General features: G+C 44.2%; 1 protein-coding gene across 3 annotated transcripts in view; it reads left to right on the forward strand.

Annotated features, from left to right (window-relative positions):
• zeb2a (zinc finger E-box binding homeobox 2a) overlaps positions 1–16808 on the forward strand; it is a 52640-nt gene extending 35832 nt beyond the window's left edge. For 2 of the 3 annotated variants that reach the window (XM_076264412.1, XM_076264411.1), the window contains 8 exons: positions 1987–2208; positions 5940–6008; positions 7357–7548; positions 7896–8110; positions 9854–9962; positions 10197–12169; positions 12618–12798; positions 14651–16808. In XM_076264412.1, coding sequence (XP_076120527.1) covers positions 1987–2208; positions 5940–6008; positions 7357–7548; positions 7896–8110; positions 9854–9962; positions 10197–12169; positions 12618–12798; positions 14651–15264 — 3575 coding nt within the window. In that variant the 3' untranslated portion in view covers positions 15265–16808. The remainder of the gene's footprint in view (positions 1–1986; positions 2209–5939; positions 6009–7356; positions 7549–7895; positions 8111–9853; positions 9963–10196; positions 12170–12617; positions 12799–14650) is intronic. The other variant, XM_076264413.1, reaches the window with a different exon arrangement.
• The last annotated feature ends 4448 nt before the right edge of the window (positions 16809–21256 follow it).

Consider the following 21256-nt stretch of genomic DNA (forward strand, 5'->3'; position numbering starts at 1 on the left):
TGCGTGACATGTAAGCATGTTTGCGTGGTGTGGAAATGTGGAAGTATCAGTGGAACATATTATCATAAGATCTGTGGTATTAAGGTTGCTCACATAACAGGTTGATTGCAAGCAAAACAAAAAAAAAAATCAAAAACAACCGAACTGAAATGGCGCCAACTTAAGTACACAATTAAGAGCCAAACAAAGCGTAGGTGTCTCGTTCCGTGTGTCCGTCAACGGGGTGTGTGGGATTGTTTCAAGGCCGGTGCCTGAGTCAGAGCGACTCAGAGAGTAGTGTGGTTATTAATATTCAGTTCCCTCACCTCAGTCTCCGCACTCCCACTTCTTCCCACCCCTCCCCCTCCCACTCCCTTGCAGGAAAGCACTGCACTGCTCTGGGTTTGACTCATATGTCCCATGTGCCCCAAGCTCCTGGCAGACATTTTTTTTAAATTTTTTTTTAGAGCTAACCACCATTTTCCTATATGTGCTAACATACCAAGCATCTTCGAAAATTACGTGTGTCTTTTTTTGAGTGGTTGGTAGCTGGTTATTATGTTGGCGTGAGTGAGTGAGTGAGAGGGAGGGAGGGAGGGAGAGGGAGAGAGAGGGAGGGAGAGGGAGGGAGGGAGAGGGAGAGAGAGGGAGGGAAGAGGAGGGGGAGGGATAAAAGTTGCATTCTGGTCCAAGGTATATCCAGACCACACAGCGAGTTTTCACATCTTACTTCTCTCCACTTCCCTCTTTATGTCTCTCTTCAGTTTGTTCCCTTTTTTCATATGCACGCACACTCACACCCACACACACACCCACACACACACACACAGGCATTACTCGGTCCGGAGCCCACACTAAATAATCCTTGTGGTCACACCTCTCAGTAAGAAAGGTTTTTGTCCCACGCCCCTCAGCCCCGTCCTCTCCTCCCTTGGTGTTCAGCCAGGGTCAGCACATTTTGCTCGCCCTTGTACCCCTGCAATGGTTCCCCTTTTAATTTGCACCTGTTGTGCAGTTGTCTGCTGAGGCAAATGCACAGCCGCTGATCAGACAAAGATCATATTATGATCAGTTATGTGCAGGCTAATCCCCCCACGTCCTCCAGGGAGGAGGGAGAGAGGAAAGAAAATAACAGGTCTTACGGGATCCGCGATCCCTGGGAACCTGGTTTAAAAAAAAAAAAAAATGAATTCATCGCTGGTATGTTGTCTGAGGACGACTGGAACCATTTTGTGTGTGTAAAACACGAGCATGAGCGCTGAGACCGGCCAAATGAGCAGACCCTTCGAAAGGTTAATTTGTCGAAATGCTCAAAAAAAAAAAAAAAAAACGTTTTCTCAAGCCGAAATTCTCTCAAGAACAAGCAATTAGGTCTCAAATCGCACCATTTGAGCCACTTCCCACTGGCTTTTCCAGTTGGCAGCTGTCTCGAGAGATAAGGTGCTCGATAGCAAAGCGAAAGATTGCTTTATTAGGCATACACAGCACTCAAAATGAACCTGAAAATTGGTGCTCGTTGTCCCGTCGACCCCACTTCCTCTACGGCTGTTCCCATGATGTCATAACTTTATAGTCAAATATTTTCCCTTTTTTCATGCCCTTTGGTCTGCCCACCAATCCCACTAAGCCTAATAGTACATTTGTTCTGTTCTGAGTGATGGTTTAAGAATGACTTGGTCTGGCTTGGTATAGTATTTCAGAAGCTTTCAGTGTTGTTTCTGTTTTTTTGAGACTGCGTCTAAGGTGTGACTGATGGAAATAAATACTCTCTCACACGGCATTTTAGCAAATTGCACCCGTGAAATTGAACAAAAATAAATTAAACTACAATTAAATAAAGTTGTTTTATTTGATTTACATTTTAAAAGATAAATTCTCATATTTTGCTACTGAATTTTACAAATGAATTCTGTACTGAAATATTCAGTCTTGAACAGTATTATTGCCTTGTATTTATATATTAAAATAATAACCAAAGCTATCTTTATTTTTGTGTTTTGACCACAGTGCTGAACTATGAGAATGTGGTGGAGGCCGGGTCTGAGTCGGACGAGGAGGACAGGCTGCTGGCGTCAGAGGGTGAGGGCAGTCCGGCGGGAGTGCCCAGCCGAGAGGCGTCGCCGCGCGTGGGCCACGCCCTGCTGTCCTGCCGTGGCAATGAGGAGATCGACGCCAGAGATGGCCCGGGCAACCATGTCTGGCACCATCCTGGTGACATCAATGGTACTGGTAAGTGCCCTTCCACTATGTTGAGAGGGGGGGGGGGGGGGTGTCGCAACATCTTGAAGGTGAAGATATATTTAGAGGGTGAGGCAGCAAGGTTCAAAAATGGCCTTGCCTGTTATCTGCAGGCGCACATTAAAAATAACTTGATGTTTAAGATGATGTGACGGGACAAAAGCACCTGTCATATGATCTCCAGCATGTTAGTCCTTTAAATAGGGCACAACTTCAGGAATAACGGCCATAACGCTAGGAGTAGGACAGATAAAAACCCTCCGACGTGGCCCATTTCACTCAGGCAAGGTCTTTTACACTGGCTATCTGACGGTAACTAGAGGGAAAGACCTGTCACTTTTTTTCATTAGTGATAAGAACAAGTCGTTGAATGATAACGTAGTTGTGAATTTGGGTGTGTCACAGTGAAGAAGTCTCACCAGTGCTCTCTCTCTTGCAGTGAGTCTCATGTTACACCCTCCTCTGCCTAGAACCGTTTCTCTTTTCCCCTCCCTATTTCTCCCTCCCTCTAACCCGCATTTGAACTCATATTCAACCTATTGTGTAGATATCTAGACGTATACAGCACCTGTAGAATGTGCACCTTGACTCCCTACTTTGGCCGCAAAAATGCAAGAATTAGGGCTTCTTACATTTCTGTTATCAAAAAAACGGTTGAGTAGTGAACTAGTGAACTAGTTCCATTGTACGTGTCCATTCTGTGATTAGTGTTGCGCAGTGCGGGTCCTTTATTTCCTCTGTGTCGCTCCACGTCTCTTTGTCCCCGTCACCACGCCAGGGGTGATCAACTCCGATGACAGGACGGCCACAGTCACTGAGACTAGACAAATACTTTTAATTAGGATTTGAGCGGCTTCATTAAGAGGGAGTCTGTGCCCCGCTGAAGCAGTCATTAATGGCATTAAATGAAATTTTTAGCATCCATGATAGCCATTTACATGCATAATAGGGCCGCAGTTCCGGGGACGCGTTTGACACGTACAAAGTGGATGGAGGATTCGGGCGAGTCCCACTGTTTTAAAAAACGACCAGCACTGGCCAATTTGTCACCACTAATGACATGGCCACACACACATGCAGACACACACACACACACACACACACACACACACACACACACACACACACACACACACACACACACACACACACACACACACACACACACACACACATACCCGACTCATCTGGGAAATATGATTGAGCCTTTCAAATGGGAGCAGACCCAGAGGCAAAGTGCGGTTAAAAGAACTTTGTGTGTATTGATGCTCGCTGTGAGACCGCTTGGCGGGTTCAGACTTTTTGGACACGCGTGGACCAGATGGGGCACATCCAGTATTACCAGGCCAGCGCTGGCAGTCTGTGGTCAGCTGGTGTGTGGGTGGGTAGGACGTGCTCCGCCCTCAGTACAAAAACTGGGCTCTTGTAAGAGACACACTTTATGGCTACAGCAAAATGCAGAATTCTGTAATTTAAATGAAAGTGAATCAAAGAAATGGAAAGTATAATTTGGAAATGGATAAAATGTATTTATATTGATGAACAGCACGTTCACGGATAAGGTGTAGACTTTGTGGTGGCACCAGAGAAGGGCCTTGGGTTAAATTTCACCCTCGACCCAACCAACCCTTGAGCGAGTTGTTATTCATTGTTGCACCTCCAAGTTGATCAGATGAAACTGAACACTGGAATATATCCGGTATTTGTGGAGGTCTTGGCAGTTGATGTCTTTTTAAGTTCACAGTCTGAATGATTTTAATCAAGCAAAGTCCTTAGGTTGTACCCCAACATTTCCCTAAGTTTATTCTTCAAACCACATAAGCCCCATGACTGATGAGTCCCCAAATGTTCAACTAGAAGCTATAAACTTACAGCCCTAAAGTGCTGGACTGTTTCTGTGTTATTTTTGAAGAAGTCAAGGTTTTTGCAATGCCTTTTCAACCGACTACTGCCTGAACAAGGCCTAATTGAAGTATAGCCAACATACTTCTGAAACCATAATATGAATCTGAAAGAACACAATCTACTTCTTCTGTTTTACCTAAAAGAGAACAAGGAGTCAAAAGGATCAAAATGAGAGTATTGCGAGCAGAACTGAAAGATCAGTGAATTGTATGCCTTTCTAGGAATGTGACTCATGCAAAATAGGCTAAAATGCCAACTACTAGTTATCAGCAGGTTGTTTCTGGTGAAGAAGATGAGTTGACAGGGGAACCAAAACATTTTTGGAAAAAGGAACCACCGTCATTCTTGTGTCCTTAGTGTAACCCTCAAATGTCCCAGTACAAATGTTTGGAAAGTCGAGCAAAGTCGCCCCCCCCCCCTCCACTTGGGAAAATGTATTGCTTTTCATTTCTCATAGCCCGGGAGAGCTGCCTGTTTTGGCTGATGGCATTGCAGTTTTATCAGTATGGCACAGAAGGTTTCACTCAAAGCTGTTGATGCCGAGGCAAGTCCTCGGCTTGTGATTGAATTGTTTCTCTCAGAACTTTTGCAAAACTGAAACTTTGAAAAATAACAGGGTCCCTTTTCTCTGTTGATGAACTCAATTTGAAGCAGTCGATTTGAATTTGAATGGACTCGCATTTGAATGGATCTTTACAGATTTTTTTTTTCATATGCCATCTGAAAAAAATCTCTCGCTCTCTCTAATGCATGGAGAGAGGTCTCTGGTGGCCATTGAGAGCACTTCAAATGCAACACTGACTGCCTGTACAGTATTTGTCACACTTGGACAATTAGGAAGTTGAGCACAGTTTTGAAATATCGCAGAAACAGGAGAAAAAAGCATGAAAAAGTGAAAAGAATGAGAGAATGACTGCAATGGACAGAAGAAAAGCAAACAAACAAAAAAAGAAATCCTCATACTTTTGTTTTCTTCCTTTTGTGTCATGGGAGGGGTGCTATACCCCCCCCCCTCCCCCACCCCAACCCACACACACACTCCCCACACCAGCCCTCTCCTTTCTCTCTTTTGGAAAGAGCAGCTTATGATACTTGTGACTGCCCAGGAGAAGTCACATGTGGGAGTCCTGGAGGCTCAAACACAATAGAGGCAGTATATGAGCAGACTCCTGTAGACCCCCCTCTCCCCTTCCACTCGGAAATACCTTGATTTGATTCTTCAGGGCAGCCGCGAGAGGGAAGGGGTGGGCGGACCATGAGTCAATTGTCCTCGTGTGTTGCCGTTCATTTAAATATTTATGTCCCGCATATCCTTCCCGAGGTCAGAGGGTCACCCCCATGAATCCAATACTACTCCGTAATTGCCAGATTTGTGTGTGTTTGTGTGTGTGTGTGTGTGTGTGTGTGTGCGTGTGTGTGTGTGTGTGTGTGTGTATGTGTGTGTGGCTGTGTGTATGTGTGTGTGTGTGTATGTGTGTGTGTGTGTGTGTGTGTGTGTGTGTGTGTGTGCGTGCATTTGTGTGTCTGTAAGGAAGGAGAGCTTAATGGTTAATCTATCTTACAAAATAGCCTAGTAAATGAAAGTAAATACTAATAAATAAGTCCTTGACATTTGCCATTTATGCTCTGCTGACAGTAATGTCTCATGGCTTAAACACTGCAGAAATGTATAAGCTGTTTTCTGATTGTCAGAGTATGCCATTTTTTACGATTTCTTGCCAGAGAGGATAGCATACTGAGGAGACTGTAATATCCTTGTGCAACATTATGCAGTGATTTTGATCCTCATCCTTCATTTATTTTTTATTTTTTTTCAGAGGAGAGAAAAGAAGAATACAACCCTTTGAGCCCAGAGGTGTCTCTCCATGGAGTTGGCAATGGTTCAGGTACGTCAAACTCCAGAATGAACTCGTTTCCTTACTTCCATGCAGGTTAATAAAGATCAGTGACCTTTTACTTTCATAATTTTTCATCTATGCTTGAGAAGCCTGAGAGAGAAAAAGAGAGAGAGATTTAGGAGGCTTCATTATCGTCTAGGTGATAGAGTACATCACTGTTATCACATATGCATATTTAACAAGTGAGTGAATGTATTAAACTACTGGTGTTTTGTGTATCTCACTCCTTCACCTACTTTTGCTGAATCTCAGTACATTTCATATAATTATGCTAGGTGGGTTTGTTGCAGCATTTCATTTACACTAATCACATAATGAGATACTCTCAGTTGTTCTCATGTGCAGCCACACACACACAGACACACACAGGCATTTGTGATTATTCACCCTCACGCGTGTCAGGGGGAGATGGAAAGTAAACATTTGTAAGTTGAGGGAGAGTGCACCGCAAATCACATTTTGCCACAAAATCGAGTTTTGTACCAAATCAGATTTGTTCAGTTCATGTACTTTTAAATTGGTTTACAATGAGACAATGAAATGTTTATTTTCTTGCCCATGGGTTTCTGTTTCCTCGCAACTCCAAGGTTTTAATGACAGAACAACTCAAAACAGCTTTCATATCTGGTGTGATAAATATCTTGACCATCTTTAAAAAGAAAAGTGAAGGTCAAGAAAAGTGAAGATTTGTCAAATTGGCCAGATCTCTTCTCATACAAGAGTTAGTTTCCACAACACTGTAAGCTCACGGATATTGCACTGACTGAAGTTGAGAAATTTCTATTGAATTTTTTAAGTAAATCGGAAGAAGAAAGGATGCATTAGACCATGTCTGACTGTGTTGAATTCTTGCTGTTAAACAAACCCTTAGCTTCATTATCCAGCTCGGGCCTGTGAGTGGCTGTTGTGCCGTACAAAGTGAGATCAGTAACTTCTAGAAAATCTAATTGCAACATAAACCAATTATCCATTACACAGAAAAATGTTTTAAGCTTTTTTCCACCCTGCAAGGGGATACTTAAAGGGCGCTTGATGACCAAATTGACTCCTATTCGTCTTCGCAGTGGCCATTACCCCCCAACTTAAATGCATACTTCCATTCTTAAGTAGAGTCTTAATGGGCAGCTTCCTCCTCTATCACATTTACAAGAACAGATTTCCTGATGGCAGACTGTCACACAAGGTTCCCCCCTACACACACACACACAGACACACACAAATACACACACGCACACACCAGCAGAAGAGAAAGAGTCGAAGGACCACAGAGTGATCACTTCATCAATTTATACATCTCCCTCTTTTTCTCTGTCCTCCTCTTCTTCCTCGTGTGTAGTGAAGGGCGAAGGCCCCTCGGAGCTGGAGAGCTTCTTTGCAAAGCGGAAGCTGGACGAGAGTGTGGGCCACGCGGCCAGCATTGCTGAATACCTGCAGCGTGGCGACACGGCCATCATTTACCCAGAAGCCCCGGAGGAGGTCACCCGCCTGGGCACTCCTGAGGCCAACGGGCAGGACGAGAACGAAAATGGTTAGAGCACTTCTCCACTTTCAGTCTGGTTTTAGATTAGTCAGTAAGCTACTAGTAGAGCCATTCATTCTTCTCCATCTGAGTAAAATGTCATTGGGAATGAATGCGCATGTGTGTGTGAGTGTGTGTGAGTGTGTGTGTGTGTCGTGTCTGTGTGCGTGCATGCATGTCTTACTACACAAGTCATGCACAGATGTCCGCAGCTCTCTGTGGAGCAGATTGCAACATTACACTGTGTCTAGCACAGCACCTTCGGCTGGGCATTTCTCCCATTATACCCAAACGACCAGTTGCTGACCCTCTGACCACTTGCTTTTCCCTGTACCCCCCCCCCTCCCCCCGGTCAGACCTGACACCCCGGACGCCAGACGACTTTGCCCAGCTGCTGACCTGCCCTTACTGTGACCGTGGCTACAAGCGGCTGACGTCTCTCAAGGAGCACATCAAGTATCGCCATGAGAAGAACGAGGAGAGCTTCCCATGCCCCCTGTGCAGCGAGACATTTGCCTACCGCACACAGCTGGACCGCCATATGGCCACCCACAAGCCAGCTCGAGACCAGGTGAGACAGGATATCCTTTTTTTCCATCATCCAGGCAGTTGCCACCCACTTTCAATTTTGATCTACTTGCAAAAGAAAAAGGTTGTGGGTGAACCATATGCATTGACATTTTTTTTTTTTTTATTTGAGTGACCTAGTTAGTCACAGAAACCATATGTTTCACACTGGCTACAGTACGTCAGGGCTGGCATGCCCCAATACTCCTTTGCTCCACATAAATAGTTTTACATCCATACTCTCTGTCCTTTCGACAAGATAGACCCCACGACGAATTCCCATCAGTAATTTTAAATATTTGTACAGTGGTAGCTAAATAGATTGAGAGAGTCATCTCCCCGGAGCACAAAAGAAGTCCTCCCTTTGGCCCACGCTAGCTTCCTGTGAGCCCCTGTTGAATCCCGTTCTCTCAGTCGCTCTGAATCCACAGCTGCACAGCGTAGTCTTCCTCGGAGCCCCCACCTATAGGGCTGCCTGCGTGGGAATCCACAGCTGCACAGCGTAGTCTTCCTCGGAGCCCCCACCTATAGGGCTGCCTGTGTGGGATGAGAGTTAGCACAGCGAGTTCCTTAAATCGGCCCTGTTTCCTTGCATCAGCTGTCACCAGAAAAGAGCAGATGCACAAAAAATGCAAATAAGGTGTAAGGATGTTTTTTGTGTGTGTGAAATGTTGGACCTGATCACTTTAGCTTTACTGTGGGAGTGGGGGGGGGGGAGTAGTCATGCCCTAATGTATGGCATTGCTTTGGAGACCTAGTTCATGTTTTGTGATGTAGGGGATTTGTGATTCGATGGAGGTAGAACACTCTTTGTTGATTTTAAAAACATGAATATCGAGCTTTCACCCGAACAGCGTACCCCTCCCTCCCACCCACGCACTTCCATTCTCTCTCTTTCTCTCCCTATCTCTCTCTCTCTCTCTCACACACACACACACACACACACATACAGACACACACACACACACACGCACACACCTTCAGACAGACTTAAACGCGAGCAGATGGCCTTTCCTCCTGTGATCTAAAGTATCCTAATCCTCAGATGACTTAAAGTGTTTGTTTATTTGCTCTGAGGGGGTTTTCCTCAAAAGGCCCGTAGGAGTTTACTCAGCGCCTCACACTTATGTTTTTTCTTTTTTCCTGGTCACATTTCGAGGTAGCGTGGTGCTGTTTCTAACATGAAACCATGTGTGAGAGTTCATCAAATGTTCCACATTTCCACACATCTTCCCTCCTATATCTCACACGGCTGCTAACAGTGGAAACTAGATAATGGCAATGATAACGTAGATAACACTGTTGTAATGGGATTTGGACTAGCTATGCATATCAGGGTAGCAGCACACACACAAACACAACAAAAACATTTGGCACTGAACAATATGCCTCCTTCTCTCACAAAAGACAATTTTGACCATTAAATGTGGCCTAATCCCACCCACACTCCAAGACCTTTGTTTAGCGTAGGGTGGATACACTCACATACACGGTGTATCACTTCACTTGGGTGGATTCATTTGAATTTTAAATTCTGAAAAGGCACAAAGACCTTTGAACCGATTCAGCCCACATTTGTTATGTTCTGTACAGTGATCTCAGTCCAAAGAAGCAAAAAAAATTATTTTTATTTTCTGTAGTTCTTTTGGTCATATGCACTTATCTCCATGGTGGACGTATGATGGGGCAAAACTTAGAGATATTTGATTTGTACTCATGTCCACAATTTCCCTTGTCTCTTCCACAGCCCCCGATACTGAACGAAGCAGCCACCAACCGAAAGTTCAAATGCACTGAGTGTGGCAAGGCGTTCAAATACAAACATCATCTGAAGGAGCATCTCCGAATTCATAGTGGTAGGTTCAAATGTTGTCAGTTATAAGTGAGACACAAAAAGTGCTATATTTCATAAATTGTAAAGAGTACAATTGTACTGGAAGAATTTTTTTTTTTTAATTCGAAAGAAATGCATACTAACAGCAACACTTGTTTGTGTGTGTCCTAAAATAAATGAGTTTATTATGAAATGAAATCAGATGTTGTGTTTTTGAAACACAAGTGAAAATAGCGTACCTCTTTCTTTTCCCCAGGTGAGAAGCCGTACGAATGCTCCAACTGCAAGAAGCGCTTCTCCCACTCTGGCTCCTACAGCTCCCACATCAGCAGCAAGAAGTGCATCGGCCTGATCGCCATCAACGGCCGCGTGCGCAACGGCGTGGGCACCAAGCCAGGCTCCTCGCCCAACTCCGCCGCCTCCTCGCCAGGCAGCCCTGCCTTGGCGCAGCTCCGCCACAAACTGGAGAACGGGCGACCCATGGGCATGTCGGACCCGTCCAGCCATGCTGACATCAAAGCGGAGCCGCTGGACTTCAACGAGTACCGGCTCATGATGGCCACCCAGCAGGAGTTTGGAGGTCCGGGTGCCTTTGTCAATGGAAGTGGCCGAGGCGGGAGCCCCCTCGGAATGCACGGGTCCGCCCAGAACCCTCTGCACCTCGGCATGGGGCTGGAGTCCCAGCTCATGAGCTACTCCATGATGGGAAATAACCTGAGCGAGGTGCAGAAGGTCCTCCAAATCGTCGACAACACCGTCTGCCGGCAAAAGCTGGACGGCAACCCTGATGACATCTCCAAGCTGAGGGCTTACATGAAGGAGATGGGGGCTCAGATGGAGGAGCAGAAGCTGGCATTGGCCTCACCCCGAGCGGGCTTCCCCGGGGTAGGTCACAACAGCCCCACTAAAAGCATTATAGACTACACCTTGGAAAAGGTCAACGAGGCCAAAGCCTGCCTCCAGAGTCTCACTGAGGACTCCAAGAGGCGGGTGGTGGACATCAAGAAGGAGAAACCCAACCATGGCACTGAGGACAAGGGTCAAGAGAGGAACGGACAGTATGTACCCTTCTCCTGCCAGTTCTGCAAGGAGACCTTCCAAGGGCCCATTCCCCTGCACCAACACGAGCGGTACCTGTGCAAGATGAATGAGGAGATCAAGGCCGCCCTAAAGCCAAACGAAAGTCTTACTCCAAGCCACCGAGGGCTGTTTAGTTCCGAGCAGCAGGCCATGATGATTTCGTCGGCCCTGTCCGAGCGAGGAGCCACCAGCCCCATCAACCTCTTCAAGGACCACGTGTCCGTGCTGAAAGCCTACTTCGCCATGAACACGGAGCCGAACTCCGAGGAGCTGCTCAAGATCTCCATCGCCGTGGGCCTCCCTCAGGAGTTCGTCAAAGAGTGGTTCGCCCAGTGGAAGGCCCAGACACACCAAACGGCGTCCAGAAAGAGGTCGCCTCCTCCGGAGCGAAGCAGTGTTGACAGCAACCACGGCTTGGCCCAGGAGTCAGCACTTGCCCGATCCCCCATTTCCCTCGCTCAGTACGGGGAGACCGTTTCAGAGCACCAGAGGAATGGGGACTCTGGACACAGACTAAGCAAACCCCACCAGTTTACAGGCATGAGGCAGATGGGAGAGAAACCACTCGACTCCATGGACCACTTGAGAAGTGACACCTCTTCCCCTCTGAACCTCTCGTCGACATCCTCGAAAAACTCACACAGTAGCTCTTACACTCCAAACAGTCTTGCCTCCGAAGACGCCCACGGCGAACCACTGGATTTGTCTTTGCCAAAACACATAAGGGACCTCAAGGCCGAACGAAAGCTCAAGCTGAATGGTTTCGCCATCGAGCGCAACAGCGAACCCCTAAAACACGAACAGGGCACTGAGCCTCTGGACTTGGCCCACATCAAGAAGGAGTTCCACGGGTCCAACACCAATGCCATGGGGAACAACGAGAGCCAGCAGGAGAAGAGCTCCAGCCCCATCTTTGGAATCAACCCTTTTGGTGGGGGGCACATGTACACGTCGCTCCCGCCTCACGGGGCGTTTCCGCCTCCAACCTTCATGCCTCCAGCCCAGGCTAGCATCCCAGGGCTGAGGCATTATCCGGGACTGGACCCCATGAGCTTCCTGCCACATATGGCTTACACTTATGCTGCTGGGGCAGCCACATTCGCAGAAATGCAGCAACGAAGGAAGTACCAACGGAAGCCTGGCTTCCAGGTAAATAAAAAAAAAAAACATCTATTAACTATTTCCACAAAGTGGTCTGTAGTTTTCAAATGAATATGACCCAATATGCAATATACATCGAATGGTTGTTTTTATCTTACATTACAAGAAATGAGTTGAAATAAATTGTGTGATTTTCCTTTAACCTAAATGGGCACAATGAGACCAAACTGATGAGATTAGCAAACCAATTTACCTAAAGAGGTGTCTTCCTCGCTTTTTTGCAAAATCCACCGCTCTGCTGCAAAAAGCCCATATGTTCCCCCTTTTAGACGTCTCCTGGCGATAAGGGTCTTACACAGGTTTCGCGGAGATAAGCTCTGTCCAGACTTGGGATCAAACATGGGGAGCAGAAGGTGTCTACGCCTAGGTGACAGGTGTGGCTTACCAAAAGTATTGAACGAAGACAAAATAAAAATCTGCTTTGCTCTGCACACAGGGGGAGCTCCTGGACGGCACAGCGGACTATCTGTCAGGCCTGGAGGACCTGACAGACAGCGACTCGCTGCTCTCACGGAAGAAGATTAAGAAGACAGAAAGTGGTATGTACGCGTGTGACTTGTGCGACAAAACATTCCAGAAGACCAGTTCCCTCCTAAGACACAAATATGAGCACACAGGTATATAAAGTTCAGACACTTCTTTTTTTACCCCCCCCCCCTCCCTTCATTACCCACTTGTGACCCCCCTCCCAATCCACATTGGTTTTTGTTGGTTTATCCATCTGGTTTTTTGCCGTTATGTTTTTTTTTGTTGCTTTCCCATATCCTTACCTGTCCCTATTCTCCATCCATGCACTTTTTCATTTGTATAACCTTTAACATGTTTCTTTCCTTTTGACAGGCGTTAGTGTAACTATGATTCGTGTTGTGAAATAATTAAATAAATCTAAGTTCTTAAAATATGAATACGGTCAGTTTTATGCGCACAAAACTGTTTTCATATTAGTGCCTATATTTAGAGTATGATCCTAATACCACTACAAATGCAATAATTTAACTATTACATTAAATCTATGGTAAATATATTGCATATTGGGTCCAGATAGTAGTCCAAGTAGTCCAGATAGTTCGGAACCACATATTTCTTAACCACAACAAAATCATTGATACGACAGCAGAAAAGGGTTGTCAGTCAGCACAGCAACATACCACAAAGAGCCAGGTGCATGAGAGACTAATGTGTGTGTCTGTGTGTGGCATTTCTCTGCGACGACGTGAGCACTCCCACTCCCTGCATCCTCTCCCCTCCCGTCCCCCCCTCCCCCACCTCGCCTCCTTCATGGGGACTCCTCTCTTTCGCTAGCTTGCATCATCCCTAGGCCACATTCCTCGGTACAGGAATGCATGGCGAGGAATCCGCTGTCTAGTCTATTTTTGAACTTGATGGGGGGAGGCTTAAGGGGAATGAGGAGGTGGTGTTGGTTGGTTGGGGGGGGGGGGGTCATCTCGAATATGACAGCTATGGAAGGCGTCGCAGGCATTCCTCGGCTATCTGTGGTCCAAGAATACAGTACACACATTCATCTCTCTGCGCATCTGCGCTCAAGCTTGTGTGCCTGTGTGCGTGTCTACAGGGGGTTAATATATTTAGATAGGGACAAGGCAGATGACAAAAACTCTACTACACTACAATACCTCCTTGGACTAAACCTCATGTCCACAGCCACATAGAGATCCAATGAATCTCTTATGGGCTGAGGGGACAGAGAAGCAGAGAAAGCAGTGTTTGAAAATGTACACTGTATATTTATAGTTTGTGTACATGTGTTTGTGTGTATTTCTGTGTGTGTGTGTGTGTGTGTGTGTGTGTGTGTGTGTGATGGGTACAGAGCGAGATCAGATCATTTTACACGTCACACTGTCACAAGGAGAGTGACTTAACCAAGCATTTTTAATCTGGACGCATGATGTCATTAAGCTTGCACGCCGTGTACGATGCAGCCCGCCTCAGTTTCACCTTGTGCCACGCGGTGTGCTAATCACCTGATCTCACTGGCTGCATTCAACACAGTCACAGACGACCTCAGAATAGAACGCTGGGATTGTCACTTAGCCTAGCCTCCTATTAGGGTTCTATGTGGCAAATCTAAATAAGGCCTGAAATTCAGGATGGAGGCTGTTAATGAAAGAATAACAATGTAAGACCAGTGCTGACTCATCTGAAATACCTACATAAGTGTATACTTATCCTACTGTGCTGTCATTTTGATGATGTTATTGTGCAGTGATATACCACAAAATTTATTTTAAATAGCACAGGCCTAATTTGTCTTTTTAAGTCAGGCTCCGAAGAGTACACAGTCATTTAATTAACAATTATAGATATTCTGAACATGTTCAAATGTGTGTGTATAGGAATAATGTTAATACTTGTAAGCCAGAGCTACATTTGATTTATATTATTTGTTTTGGGAGAAGAGTGTAGCAGAGCATTAACCCGCCGGCCCCTGTGTGTCTTGTGTGTCTGCAGGAAAGCGGCCTCACCAGTGCCAGATCTGCAAGAAGGCGTTCAAACACAAGCACCACCTCATCGAACACTCGCGCCTGCACTCGGGAGAGAAACCCTATCAGTGCGACAAGTGCGGCAAGCGCTTCTCTCACTCCGGTTCCTACTCGCAGCACATGAACCACCGCTACTCCTACTGCAAGCGCGAGGCCGAGGAGCGTGAGGCCGCGGAGAGGGAGGTGCGGGACAAGAGCACGCCGCTGGAGCCCACCGAACTGCTGATGCGCAGGGCCTACCTGCAGGGCCTCGGGCCCCTGGGCTACTCCGACCCCGAGGACCAGGCGGAGGATGCGGCAGCAGGTGGCCGGGGGGGCACCATTCTGAGGGACGGATCCGAGGGAAGCGGGCCCCCCAGGGAGGTGGAGTCCGGGGCCTACAGGGAGGTGATGGACAGGCGGCGGGAGGAGGGGATGGAGGCCGAGGAGGAGGAAGGGGAAGGGTTTGAGAGGAAGAGCCCGATGAAAGACGAGGGCGGAGAGATCGGAGAGATGACGGGTCCGGATGAGAAGGACTCGCCGCGAAGGAAAACAGAGAGCAAGTCAGACCCGGAGGAGGAGAAGGACGAGGATGCTGATTAACTACTGCATTTTGGATAAAAGCTTCCAGCATTCATTTCCTTTTCTCTCTTTTTTCACACGCTTATGTGCTTGGTTTCCTTCTTTGACTCCAGCGGCAAACTTGAAGCCAGCTTTGTTTTAAAACAACAACAACAACAACAACAAAACAAAACAAACAAAAACACACTGCTGTGGTTGAGTTGTTCAAGTGTGTGCCTGAGGCTTGAAACGATGCAAACAAGTCGTGCGTCCGAGATAGACAAATTTCGAATTGCCAGGCTGGGTGGGATTGTTTAAGAATCCGTATTATGCAAAGTATAAGTAATAATGTTCATCATTATGAATTAATAAAATGAAGTTCTTTTTTATGTACAGTATAAGCGCCTGAAAGTCGTGTGGTGCTGATGTCCTAAACCCCTGTGTTCCATTGTGTGTATAGCACAAGCCAGGAAAATTGCACTCTGTCTGTTAAATCACTACAAAAAACATATTAGAAAAAAATGCGTTGCCTACATGTACACGTCTATAACGTGTCTAAGGGCACAGTAGCAGTGCGCTAGTGTTATATTGTGTCTACCACTTATTGTGATGTCCTTGGTTATGCCCCCCTGTTGCCAGACCAACCACACATCTTGGGCCTCCTTCTGACTTTTATGTGAAACAATGCTATTTAAACAAAATACCTGTACCTGTTTTCAAAATGTCTGAAGTCTTAAACGGACTGGGGGATCACAGGGAAGGGAGTTTGAAGCTATGATGTGTGTGGCTCATTGTCTGGTGTGTTGTTGCGAGCCTCACTTTTGTGTTTCTTTAAAGAAAAGCCTTATATGCAAACCCTCTCACCTGTGTGTATCTGAAAGTGCCATCCTTGTACAGTGTAACGCAAAGTTTACTTGTGTTCTCTTTGCGCCGGCTTCAGTATTAAATAAACTATTCACCCTGTTCTTTGAAGTACCTATGTCAGTATTAGTATAGCTAGGCTACAGTTCTTTAGTTTACATGTCTGTGCAATTTTCAGTATTTTTCATGTTCCTTTTTGTCAGTATTACTTTTTTGTTCTTTGATTTTTTTCCAAGTTCAAATTTCATTTGTTTTAAATTTAAAATACCATTTTATTTATGTGACTCATTTTATATTTCCTAATTTTATTTATTTCATACTGTAGTGTACAGTATTATAGTTCCTCAATATATAGATATATTTTAGTAAAAAGGATCCTGTCATTGATTAATGGAACAAATTTTACATAAAAAGAGCATTTATTGTATCAGGAACCATTCATTGTATGATGCAATGTTTAAATTTTCTTTTAATTGTTCTACTTCCTTCACTTTCCAGATACTGGAAACTCAAACATTTGGGAACTTTTGATACAATATTGTGAAAACACTGTATTTTTGACTGAAAGAAGAAAAATTCCACTTTATTCTTTTTTTTTAGCTAAAGAGATGAAGAGGGACTGTTGTTAATGGGATTCTTGAAATGTCTGTTGAAGTGTAATTGAATTTTTAATTTGTAATTTCTCTTGAAAATGACCTTGCTCGAATAAATGTAGCCAAATTTAATTTTTGAAAGATCTAATTTACTGCACACATTTGGAGACACAGAACAATATCAAAGATAATCTCCACAAGCATTTAAGTTCCCATCTTAGTATACTCACTTCTGTAATTGAACCGTTTGATAGCACAGTGAATAAAACAATATTACCGATGTGCATAAAAAGTACATGCGAGCCCAGATGACTTACGCTCATTGAAGGACTGATTCATTATCATGCGCGAAAAAGAAGATGAGGATGATAAGCAGAGCATGAGAGATTTGTTTCATTTTGAGCTTTGCGACATTAAGTTAAATGTATGTCTCAATCTTGCAGTTCCTTACAGTCGCAATGCACACATACTCACACACACACACAGACACACACACAGGCTTACACACTCATACACGCACACACATGCACACACACACACACACACACAAGCACGCACAAAGACACACATTGACACACACATGCCCACACACACACACACACACACACACAAACACACAGATAGACTATTCCTGTGCACATACAAACACCAATCATAATATTAGGCTACTCTGCCCCATTTATCATTTAAAATTTGGTTATTCACTCAGTTCAATAATTTGAACTTTTACCTTCTGATGTGGGTTTAATTTTGAGTGGCAACTTTATCAGAGTGTTTCAGAGAAGCTAAAATTACATTAGCTGCTTTGATGTTGAATGATGTTGGCTGGAGTTAAATTGCCATCAGCTGCTGGCTGCCAACATGGCCTTGAACTGCAGAAGTTCGATCTGAGGAATTACATTAACCATGGCCTTGCTAATTTAACTCCTAATTGAAGAAACAGGGAAAAAAAACTGGGCCACAAAGTCACTATAAAGGAATGAATATTGGTGACTTTGCTTTCTGGACGAAGTTATACTGTAGCCTAGTTGATAATGTCTACTCTGATACAGAAAGTAAGGACGATTCAGGGTAATATGTCTGTAGGTAGTGTAACATAAAATAAATATGAAATTGTCATTTCAAGTGTCATTTCTTATGCTTGATATTACTGGGGCATTGGTCACGTCACAAGCATAAAGGTAGCTATCCTAGCACTCTCGGAAGGAGATGGAATGGAGAAGGAGGTAAGGAAGAGAAGACAATAAGAAAAGACAAGAGTTAGTAGCCTAGGGCCTACAATCATCTTCAAACCACAGTGTGAAGAAATCAGAATAACTAAGACTGGGCCAACCTGTGATAAGTTAAATAAATAAATGAAACAAAGAAACAAACAAATAAAAAAAAAGAGAATATTGTGCCTGCAGGTTTTAAAGCCTCGCCTCAAAAAGAGTGAGGTAGGCTAACAATGAGTCGGCTAATCAACCACAGTCTACAGCCTCCCCATTACATAGCCTAATAGTATTATACATAATGCTGGTAGACATCTATGGACGTGTGCCTGTATTTAAAAAGAAGAGAGAAAAAAGAAGAGGCTTCTGGATATGAATAGCCTACTGGCCGAACATTTCAGTCTCATGTCCCAAGATGGTTTTGCAATGACGCCATTACGTTCATTACGTAGCCTACGTATGATGCAGAGCTAGGACGTTTCAGGAAGAAGGAGGTGAGTAGTATCGCAAGGAAAAGAAACAGTGCGACGGTGTGGTTCGCGTCCGAAATAAGCAAATGATCGACCTGGCTAATAAGTGAAACTCATAAACTGCAATGAGTCCTTTCTTGAAAGAATTCATTCTTAAACAGTCTCATAGAAATCCGCTATAATAGCCAAAAATACGGGAATGGGAATCCAACATCGAAGGAAGTAGCCTATGGTTGAGTCTTATCAGTCTAGGGGCGACATATGAGATAGTATGAACTCGAATACAGACATAGATATTGTAGGATTCTGGATACTGCATTAATTGTATAGGCCTGCCATCATGGGCTAACTGCTGTCTTTTCTCAGAAAGAAGAGACCTGATAGCTTGAACCCTCGAAAGTTATCATTTCATTGAGGAAACGACCACGTGTTCAAGCGCAACTTTATAGGTTTCGCGGTAACGTTACCCACGCTTTTTTAGATTAGGCTAATTACTGCATTCTAATCTTAAAGCAGACATATGTGTTTCGCAAAGGCTTTCTAAATCAAATAAATGGGTTAGCTTCTGTTCCCTCATAATAAAGTGCTAAACGTGATTAAATAGCGTGTTTTTTATGTCACGCGTAAAATGTTACTTAGTTGTGTCAGAAAAAGAGGACAGAACGTTACTGATGTGGTTAGAGATGACTCAGCCACTAGCCTACTGCTGAAAAGAGAGATGTAGGCTAGTGCCAGCCAAACCTCACCAGACAGCACAGGCATAGTTAACGCAGTGGTTAGTCTAGAATGGATGGACAACCCCAACTGACATGGAGATGAAGATTAAATTAACCTGTAATACAAACACTCGATAATACTGTAAACGTAGGCTAAAGTAATCTATGTAAAACTCTAAATCTAACATCTAATTTTACAACATTCACCTGAAAATGTGTGGCACATGAATTCCACAGCCTAGCCTATTTCAAGCTAGCCCTGAACAATTGATATGAATGTGTTCTTATTTTGTGACTGTCAAGCATCTAAGAACTAAAATGAATCAGAACTGTTAAGGTTTTTATAAGTCTTACCTTTAATACCCATTTGGCTACTTTGTAGGCTAGTCTGTGAGGTGTACATGAACATAGCATTTTATATTAAGCTAGGCCTACTTGTTATGGAGTGAATTTAAATGATGTGCAGGCAAAAACACATGCACTATATTGACTATGCACAGGGGTTTCTGTTTTGTAGAATTTTCTTTATTTTATTTCAGCTATTTTATATCAGTCTGAGAAAATCATGTGACACTATTTATGAGAGGTAATTTCACCGTACAGGATGTGAGTATACATTGTACGTTTTCTGGTGCAATTACGCTGTCCAATCATAATATGATCAGTAAGACTGAAGGTAGAGCATTTTGTAATGGTGTAATAGGCTAATAGCTTCCTGTAATGGAGGTTTCACTGTCCTGACACCTCCATTATTATGCTATAAGTGACACCATTAAGAGTTATCAGTAAACTTTAAATGAACTGTACACTCTGAAGACAGGAACATGCTTCCTCATATTAGCATTTTAAACGAATTTGATACAAGGAGGGTCAGCCACCCAGTCTTGGCACTAAATTTCTTATAACACCAGAAAAAAAGTGTGGTGATGTGGAAAGCCTCCTTGAGAGAGAACAGGGTTTCTATGTCCTTTTTCTTCACTGAAGGCTGCCTGCATGGCCAAGGCTCCTCCACTGCTCAAAGCCAGATTGGTCTGCTCTTCACTTCTGTCAGAGAGACTGCTGAGCCTGCCACTATGCTCATTCTCCCTCCATACAAGCGTGGAGAGATTAGCATGTTTCCACTTTCCCGTAATTACAGCTGTGGTCCCTTTCAGTGGATCCTTTAATGATTAGCGTTAGCATAAAGCCAGGGTATGAGGACACGACAGCTTCAATTAAAAGACGGAAAAAAAGTCACTTCTCAGTCATTCCGCCGAAAACCTTAATCCGTGGAAAATGTTAGCCTCCTCTCTCTTCTTTAATGTGAGATCAAAGGAATTATGAATAGCTTTACAAGCCCCATGTCTGATATGCTAACCCCATGAAAGTGCCATTGTCAGAGAGTTGAAATCCTTACACCCACACCCTTTAAATGGAAAGGTTTGGAAAGACATTACTCAACATTTTATGGGTGATATTGTGTGAAATGGTAGTTTAACAACATACAGCACAGCATTGCATAGGGAGAGGCTACCTTGAAGCATTGTTGAATGTAGAGAGCAACCCATGAGAACTTGGTATGTGCCTTTTCACATTGAATGTGCCTTTTCTTTGATCCTTTTGTTGAGGCAGTGAAATTATTTTATTAGGCAAAACCTCAACTCGTTAATGGCCACATATTCGACTGGTTGTATAAATAAGGCCATTGCTAAGTTGGTGTTTCAGAAAATTACTAATTTAGAAATACAGGCATAGCTAAAGCTTCTCGGTTTCATTTGCTTATATATTCTGCATGTTTTAAGTCTTAGATGGCAGTACTGTGTGTGTGTGAGTGTGTAGCCTGTGGGATGGAGGGGATTGTGGAGCATCAACTGTATTACATAATTGAGTTTGTAACCAGGCCTTTCTGGCCACCCATTTAGTGGTGATTTCTTTTCACAGAAATATGATGTCTTCTATTCAGTGTTATATCCTGTATACTTTGGATGATGCATCAAGTACAGGTGCAATGGAAAGTACAAATGCAACAAGGTGAATGGATGGACAGTGATGGAATAATGTTTTTTTCTTTTGTTGCTATTGTACATCTAATGTCAGGGAGATTATGACCCAGTTTTCACCACCCTGATTTATGCCACTGAAATACATACTGTAGACTAATTATGCAGAAACACGTTAGTGGACATGAATATGGACATTTTCAT

Source organism: Alosa pseudoharengus, unplaced genomic scaffold (assembly GCF_046254945.1).
Source record: "Alosa pseudoharengus isolate Yale_2024_CS ecotype anadromous, Long Island Sound unplaced genomic scaffold, YU_APseudo_1.1 YU_APseudo_1.1_scf_3, whole genome shotgun sequence".
Lineage (NCBI taxonomy): Eukaryota > Metazoa > Chordata > Actinopteri > Clupeiformes > Clupeidae > Alosa > Alosa pseudoharengus.